Here is an 8,964-nt window from a genome sequence, read left to right as displayed (position 1 = left end):
CCGGGATGTTTCCTAGACAGCGTGGCTGTGGGGCACATTAAGAGACGCAGGGGGGCATTTGGCTGGCTGCTGCCATGGTTGCTCAGACACGTGGCGTCACCGCCGATCAGCTGATAACCCGTTTAGTAAAGGCTTCCCCCCTGCTGCAGGGAGGGCTTTCTGCAGGGTCTCCTGAACCCAGCGCCACACAGCGGCACCACCTACCACACCACAGCCAGGGCCGAGAGCACACCGGTATCCTCACCAGTCATGCGTGTGTGTGTGTGTGTGTGTGTGTGTGTGTGTGTGTGTGTGTGTGTGTGTGTGTGTGTGTGTGTGTGTGTGGATATATATATATATATATATGGGGGGGGGGATGCAAATGGATATCTGATCATCTGGAACATAAACTCTCTGTGACAGACCCTTTAACCAAGCTGATGCAATTTCTTTTTATGAATCCCACATATGCACAGCCGCTTTCCGGCAGAACGGGGCAGGGAGGCAGAACGGAGCAGGGAGGCAGAACGGAGCAGGGAGGCGGAGCAGGGCAAGGAGGCGGAGCGGGGCAGAGAGGCAGAACGGGGCAGGAAGGCAGAACGGGGCAGGGGGGCAGAGCGGGGCAAGGAGGCAGAATGGGGCAGGGAGGCAGAACGGGGCAGGGAGGCAGAACGGAGCAGGGAGGCGGAGCAGGGCAAGGAGGCGGAGCGGGGCAGAGAGGCAGAACGGGGCAGGGGGGCAGAGCGGGGTAAGGAGGCAGAACGGGGCAGGAAGGCAGAACGGGGCGGGGAGGCGGAGCGAGGCAGGAAGGCAGAACGGGGCAGGGAGGCGGAGCGGGGCAGGGAGGCGGAGCAGGGCAGGGAGGCAGAACGGGGCAGGAAGGCAGAGCGGGGCAGGGAGGCAGAGCGGGGCAAGGAGGCAGAACGGGGCAGAGAGGCAGAACGGGGCAGGAAGGCAGAGCGGGGCAGGGAGGCAGAACGGAGCAGGGAGGCGGAGCAGGGCAGGGAGGCAGAACGGGGCAGGAAGGCAGAACGGGGCAGGAAGGCAGAACGGGGTGGGGAGGCAGAACGGAGCAGGGAGGCGGAGCAGGGCAGGGAGGCAGAACGGGGCAGGAAGGCAGAACGGGGCAGGGAGGCAGAGCGGGGAAGGAAGGCATAGCGGGGCAGGGGGGCAGAGCGGGGCAAGGAGGCAGAGCGGGGCAGAGAGGCAGAACGGGGCAGGAAGGCAGAGCGGGGCAGGGGGGCAGAGCGGGGCAAGGAGGCAGAGTGGGTGAAGGACAGCCAGCGGCGTCACGTCCTCCTGACGTATCTCTAAATGTTAAATCATATCTTTGGGCAGTTTCAGCCTTCCCTTTGATGGGATGGTGGAGAGAGGAAGGGGGTGGGAAGGGTGGAGACAAAGGGAAGGACGTAGCCAGATGTCGTGACGGTGCATGACATCGTTAAAGGACCAGTTCGCTGTGGGGGTTTTGGGGTTCTGTCCGGGGCCTGGACCCTTTTCCAGCCCCTAGAAGCTCAAGGTAGTAGCGGCGTGCATGCAGCCAGGGCTAACAGTGAAGCACATGGGCGGCGCTCTGGCCCTCTCCCAAAGCAACAAAACGCAGTTGTAGTGACTCTCCAACAGTGTGTGTAGATAATACGCATAGTTCTGCTAATACAGCTGCTCAGAATGACCTTCTATCCTTTATTTCAGGGGAAAGCAATAAACACGAGCAGGGAAGCGGAGGTACTTGTTTCCTGGTCATCCTTCGCTGCGTTCCGCTCAAACCTCGGCGAGAGGAGGAAAAGTCATAAAGAGGCAGACTGTGTGAATAATCACGTATCATCCAACTGCACAGCCCAGCAGTACTCACGTCAGCGGTGCTCGTCGTTTTAGAGTCACTACAAGGGATGTTGTCGCTGCTTCGCAGAGGACGGGAGTTCTGCCCCCTTCACTTCCCTGTTAGTGCTGACTGCTTGCCCTGGGTGCATGTTCATAACCATGTCCAGAGTCCAGGCACTGAAACACGGTCTGGGGCAAATGTAGCATGTCCCCTACAACCCAGAAAATACCCCCCCCCCACCACACAAAAAAAGTGGACTACCCCTTTAAGTGTTCAACAGGCTGAGCCACCTGAATGCCTACTACTCACACCGTTTGACTCGCTTGAAAGCGTTGCAGGGTGGCCAGAAGGTTAGGGAGCCGGTCCCGTAACCGTGATATCACAGGTTCGGTCTAGCACAGTCATTTCAAGAGACCGGGTTGCTCGCAGGAGATTTTATTTGGGTTGGCACATAAATTTGCAGAATTTCTTCCATAGGCCTTTAAGATTAATATCTGCAGTACACAGTTGAGCCACGTGAGGGCGCTCGTTGGTATTTCTACAACACAGTTCCCGCCAGAAACAGACTGAACGCTGCATTATCTGTATTATCAAAGATACCCGATATATTACCAAAGATCCCCGACATATTATTAAAGATACCCGATATATTACCAAAGATACCCGATATATTATTAAAGATACCCGAAATATTATTAAAGATACCCGATATATTACCAAAGATACCCGATATATCATTAAAGATACCCGATATATTACCAAAGATCCCCGACATATTATTAAAGATACCCGATATATTACCAAAGATACCCGATATATTATTAAATATACCCAATATATTACCAAAGATACCCGATATATTATTAAAGATACCCGATATATTACCAAAGATACCCGAAATATTATTAAAGATACCCGATATATTACCAACGATACCCGATATATTATTAAATTATACCCAATATATTACCAAAGATACCCGATATATTACCAAAGATACCCGATATATTACCAAAGATACCCGATATATTATTAAAGAGACCCGATATATTACCAAAGATACCCGATATATTATTAAAGAGACCCGATATATTACCAAAGATACCCAATCCGATATATTAACAAAGATACCCGATATATTACCCACGATACCCGATACATTACCAAAGATACCCGATATATTACCAAAGATACCCGATATATTACCAAAGCTATATCACTTCAAAATGGCTGGTTTCAAGATCATATGAGGTGATAGGGAAGTGAAAATGGTCAGGAACGATCATTTATGCACAAGTTCGCTCTTATCCTGGTTTGTAGATGAGGCCTGTTGTGAATTGGGTCGTGACGGTTTGTCACTTGTGGGAAACCCTGGTCCAGCAGGTCCAGCATGTCCAGCTGAACCGCTCCACATTCAACATGTCCTTGTACGGTGTTGTAGGTAAATCACCAATATCCCGTCATCACAATGTAAAGGTTCATGGTCCGAATCCTGGCGTTACCTCTGGCCCGCAGGGAGGACAGGCGGCTTGGTCCCTGGGTGGGGGTGATGTGTCCTGCTAGTGCAGTTAGCGACCCCTACAGGTGGTGGGGCATCTGCACAGCATGTGTTTGAGTCTACTGGAGAAAGCTGCAGGTGGAAAAAAGCAGTAAACTAGCTCCACATATATCAGAGGACATACGTTTACACCCTCCCCAAACACCACAGGGGTACACTGTGAGGGCAATAGAAGAGGAAGGAGGTGAAAATGCCAAAGTGGGTTGAAAAGGGAGGGGGGAGGGGGATCACCCCTTCAGCAGAAAACAACATATACATTGCATTTTGTCAGTCAGATGAGTTTTGATGAAGAGCTGTGGCGGGGCTTCACGGCAGATGAGGAAACAGCTGGCGCTGCACGCCCACGGCGTCTCCGTCCACTAGAATTAGAAGGGCAGAGCGGATCTGCCGAGTCTCCCGAGTCCTCCTCACAGTCCCTTCCCAGGCTGAGACCAGGCAGAAGTAATCTGTTGTGTCACACAGGCGGATCCTCTTATCGACCCTGCCATGATACAGCAGTGCCACACCCCTGGGACACACACACACACACATGCATATATGCAAGCGTACAGTTTCACAGCAGATCAGCCCAGTGGGCGGAGGAGGGACGGTGGAGCCGCTGGGTCAAACACCACGTACCACATAGAGAGGAGCAACAAGTCTTCCTCGTTGGTCTGGAGCACAGCGGGAGACAAGGAGGGCAGGGAGCCGGCTAATAAGCAGCCCTGACCAGGACCACAACACAGTGCACGGTACTGGGTTGTGGATCCGGTGCTGGCTCGCCTGTCAAACCCCTCTTGAGTCCAGGCGGTTCCGCTGGCTGGTGACTCGCTGTGTTTCGGCCCCGTGTGTTGTGTTTGAGTGTGAAGTGGACCGGGAGCAGGATGCAGGGTGATGCTGCACTCTAAATACTAGAACTGATTGATCGCCATCCCCCAGGGACGCGCAGCCTCAGCCTCAGTAGAGTAGTGGTTGACCAGCTTTCGGAGGACAAGCCTGACATGTGTGCGTAAGAGAGGCCCAAGAGAGATGCTTCTCTCCTCTCTCCTCTCTCCCCTCTCCTCTCTCCTCTCTCCTCTCTCCTCTCCTCTCCTCTCTGTTGTTGGACTGCAGTCATGGCCTCTGGTAAGAGATGAGAGAAGCGTTGACGTTACATGCTGGCACGTCCTCTGTGTGCATTCACACTTTCACGGCTTACCAGGAAGGTGGGTCTCTATTTGAAGAGGCCATGTGCTGCTCACCTCAGCTCTGCTCTGGAGTAGCTTTGCCTGATTCACACTTAAAATATCAGTATTTACCTTATCCTGGCCTTCTATACCGGTAGTGTCTGGCTGCAGGCCGCAAGAGAGAGGCGTAACTTAAAGGTGTCCACACCGCGGGCGTCCAGGTGGCGTAACGGTCTATTCCGTTGCCTACCAACACGGAGATCGCTGGTTCGAATCCCAGTGTTACTTCCGGCTTGGTCGGGCATCCCTACAGGCACAATTGGCCGTGGCTGCGGGTGGGAAGCCGGATGTGGGTGTGTCCTGGTCACTGCACTAGCGCCTCCTCTGGTTTATCGGGCGCCTGTTCGGGGGGGAAGGAGGAACTGGGGGTATAGCATGGTCCTCCCACGCGCTACGTCCCCCTGGTGAAACTCCTCACTGTCAGGGGAAAAGAAGCGGCTGGTGACTCCACATGTATGGGAGGAGGCATGTGGTAGTCTGCAGCCCTCCCCGGATCGGCAGAGGGGGTGGAGCAGAGACCGGGACGGCTCAGAAGAGTGAGGTGATTGGCCAAGTACAATTGGGGAGAAAAAAAGGGGGGGGGTTTGTCCAAATCACACAGAACCACACGAGATGTCAAAACGAGATATAGCCCCTCAGTCCATCCTCTGTCGTTTGCCCCTCAGTCCATTGCCTCTGTAAATGGTAAGATTTCCATTGGGAGTGATGAAGAAGGACAGGATTAGGAAGGAGTATATTAGAGGGACAGCTCAGGTTGGACGGTTTGGAGACAAAGCAAGAGAGACAAGATTGAGATGGTGTGGACATGTGTGGAGGAGAGATGCTGGGTATACTGGGAGAAGGATGCTGAATATGGAGCTGCCAGGGAAGAGGAGAAGAGGAAGGCCAAAGAGGAGGTTTATGGATGTGGTGAGGGAGGACATGCAGGTGGCTGGTGTGACAGAGGAAGATGCAGAGGACAGGAAGAGATGGAAACGGATGATCCGCTGTGGCGCCCCCTAACGGCAGCTGCCGAAAGTAGAAGTAGTAGTAGTAATTGTGTCTGTAAGGACGGGAAAATGGGGATTCGAACTAACTGGTGATTCCCACGTTGGTAAGCAACAGAATAGACCACTACCCAGACAGCATCCGGATGTGGGCCACTTCAGCGATGATGGTCTTCTTCTGGCCCTGACAAAATGGATGTGAGCCTGAGGTGGCCCACATGTATAATAGCAAATATGGCCCAAATATGCCAAATCAAAAGTGGGCCTTTTTTGACTGAGACCCAGAACTGTGGTGGGTGGAGGTAAGGACTGCATCTCTGTAGACACACAGAATCGAGCACTGACCTCCGCATGACACAGGCTCGAGAAGAGATGAGGGCAATAGATAATTGTCTAGTGGAGGTGGAGAGGTGGGTGGGGTGGGGTGGGGGGGATACTTTTGATTCTTTCATTCCTGAATTAGACAGCCTGTCAGATTTGGCCCCATGGAAGATGGAATCTCAACAGCAATGATCAATGTTCCACCTCCCACCGGCTTTGCTGCTGCACTAACTTATCTGCAGGACATGCTGATATCTAGATAGACATCCTGTCCAGAGGACACTGTGGACTGTGTTTGAGTCATACCAAACGGAGAAATATACAGCAGCTGATAGGTCTGCTTGTCCATTAAAGTGGCGGTAAGCGATCCTGGGTGGATGTGACAAGGGCAACAGTGTTTTCACATCCCAAAGCCTGTTTTTCCGCTTCTGGTGTGGGAAGATGGTGGCGCAAACTTATGTTTGCGGCAGCCTCACCCAGTACCATCCATGCATTGTCTTTGTCCACGTCCGCATCTAAGTTGTCTTTGTTTGATGGCTGGGAGAGCTGGTGCTGGATTGGCTGGGAGAGCTTAGTCTGCTGCGTCCTGTGGGCCCAGGGACCACGGCCCTGCCTCGAGCTGTGCCTAAAGAGGAAACACCGAGGGTGGTCTGACAGGACTTGGAAGCAGGGCAGGCTAAGCTAACTGCTAGCCCATGCAGACCGGCAGTTCCAGCAACACCGAGGGCGGTCTGGTAGCGGGCTTGCCTAGCCTTGACTGTGTTTTTGGTGTCGATGTGAGTAGTGCGGGGAGGTGTGTCGAGGGGGGCTGACTGGGAGAGTTGGTGTTGGATCAGCTGGGGGAGCCTGGTCTGCTGCGCCCAGTGGGCCCAAGGACCACGGCCCCTGCCTGAAGCTGTGCCAAAAGAGGAAGCACCAATGATGGTCTGACGGGACGCAGAAGCTGGGCAGGCTAAGCTAACTGCTAGCTCATGCAGACCAGCAGTTCCGTCACTCATCCTGGCTAGTGTTCGTTCTCCTGGATAGTGATTTATTTGTTGTTGCTTAGTTTGGATATATGTGTTCTTGGTTTGGATACACGTGTTTTAGTTTGTATATACGTGTTCTTCGTTTGGATACATGTGTTCTAGTTTGGCTATATATGTTTTTATATATGTTTGGATACATGTCTTCTCAGTTTGAATATATGTGTTCTTAGTTTGGATATGCATGTTCTTAGTTTGGGTAAATGTGTTGTTAGTTTGGATATATGTATTCTTACTTTGGATATATGTGTTCTTAGTTTGGATACATGTGTTTTAGTCTGGATATACGTGTTCTTCGTTTGGATACATGTGTTCTTAGTTTGGATATCTGTGGTCTTACTTTGGATATATGTGTTCTTAGTTTGGATATATGTGTTCTTCGTTTGTATACATGTGTTCTTAGTTTGGGTACATGTGTTCTTAGTTTGGATATATGTGTACTTAGTTTGGATATACGTGTTCTTAGTTTGGATATATGTGTTCTTAGTTTGGATATATGTGTTCTTAGTTTGTATACATGTGTTCTTAGTTTGGATACATGTGTTCTTAGTTTGAATACATGTGCTCTTAGTTTGGATACATGTGTTCTTAGTTTGGATATATGTGTTCTTAGTTTGGATATGTGTGTTCTAGTTTGGATATACGTGTTCTTAGTTTGGATATATGTGTTCTTAGTTTGGATACATGTGTTCTTAGTTTGGATATAAGTGTTCTTAGTTTGGATATATGTGTTCTTAGTTTGGAGACATGTGTTCTTAGTTTGGATACATGTGTTCTTAGTTTGGATACATGTGTTCTTAGTTTGGATATACACTACCGTTCAAAAGTTTGGGATCACCCAAACAATTTCGTGTTTTCCATGAAAAGTCACACTTATTCACCACCATATGTTGTGAAATGAATAGAAAATAGAGTCAAGACATTGACAAGGTTAGAAATAATGATTTGTATTTGAAATAAGATTTTTTTTACATCAAACTTTGCTTTCGTCAAAGAATCCTCCATTTGCAGCAATTACAGCATTGCAGACCTTTGGCATTCTAGCTGTTAATTTGTTGAGGTAATCTGGAGAAATTGCACCCCACGCTTCCAGAAGCAGCTCCCACAAGTTGGATTGGTTGGATGGGCACTTCTTTGAGCAGATTGAGTTTCTGGAGCATCACATTTGTGGGGTCAATTAAACGCTCAAAATGGCCAGAAAAAGAGAACTTTCATCTGAAACTCGACAGTCTATTCTTGTTCTTAGAAATGAAGGCTATTCCATGCGAGAAATTGCTAAGAAATTGAAGATTTCCTACACCGGTGTGTACTACTCCCTTCAGAGGACAGCACAAACAGGCTCTAACAGGTACTATTTAATGAAGATGCCAGTTGGGGACCTGTGAGGCGTCTGTTTCTCAAACTAGAGACTCTAATGTACTTATCTTCTTGCTCAGTTGTGCAACGCGGCCTCCCACTTCTTTTTCTACTCTGGTTAGAGCCTGTTTGTGCTGTCCTCTGAAGGGAGTAGTACACACCGGTGTAGGAAATCTTCAATTTCTTAGCAATTTCTCGCATGGAATAGCCTTCATTTCTAAGAACAAGAATAGACTGTCGAGTTTCAGATGAAAGTTCTCTTTTTCTGGCCATTTTGAGCGTTTAATTGACCCCACAAATGTGATGCTCCAGAAACTCAATCTGCTCAAAGAAGTGCCCATCCAACCAATCCAACTTGTGGGAGCTGCTTCTGGAAGCGTGGGGTGCAATTTCTCCAGATTACCTCAACAAATTAACAGCTAGAATGCCAAAGGTCTGCAATGCTGTAATTGCTGCAAATGGAGGATTCTTTGACGAAAGCAAAGTTTGATGTAAAAAAAATCTTATTTCAAATACAAATCATTATTTCTAACCTTGTCAATGTCTTGACTCTATTTTCTATTCATTTCACAACATATGGTGGTGAATAAGTGTGACTTTTCATGGAAAACACAAAATTGTTTGGGTGATCCCAAACTTTTGAACGGTAGTGTATGTGTACTTAGTTTGGATACATGTGTTCTTCGTTTGTATACATGTGTTCTTAGTTTGG

General features: G+C 49.5%; 1 protein-coding gene across 1 annotated transcript; it reads left to right on the top strand.

Annotated features, from left to right (window-relative positions):
• Nucleotides 1–447: 447 nt before the first annotated feature.
• Nucleotides 448–1,137, top strand: LOC130123888 (octapeptide-repeat protein T2-like). Its single transcript, XM_056293211.1, has one exon. It carries the CDS (start codon nt 448–450, stop codon nt 1,135–1,137), a length of 690 nt encoding a protein of 229 aa, XP_056149186.1.
• The last annotated feature ends 7,827 nt before the right edge of the window (nt 1,138–8,964 follow it).

Source organism: Lampris incognitus, chromosome 14 (genome assembly GCF_029633865.1).
Source record: "Lampris incognitus isolate fLamInc1 chromosome 14, fLamInc1.hap2, whole genome shotgun sequence".
In the NCBI taxonomy this organism is placed as follows: domain Eukaryota; kingdom Metazoa; phylum Chordata; class Actinopteri; order Lampriformes; family Lampridae; genus Lampris; species Lampris incognitus.
This window is presented reverse-complemented; position numbering and strand designations above follow the sequence as displayed.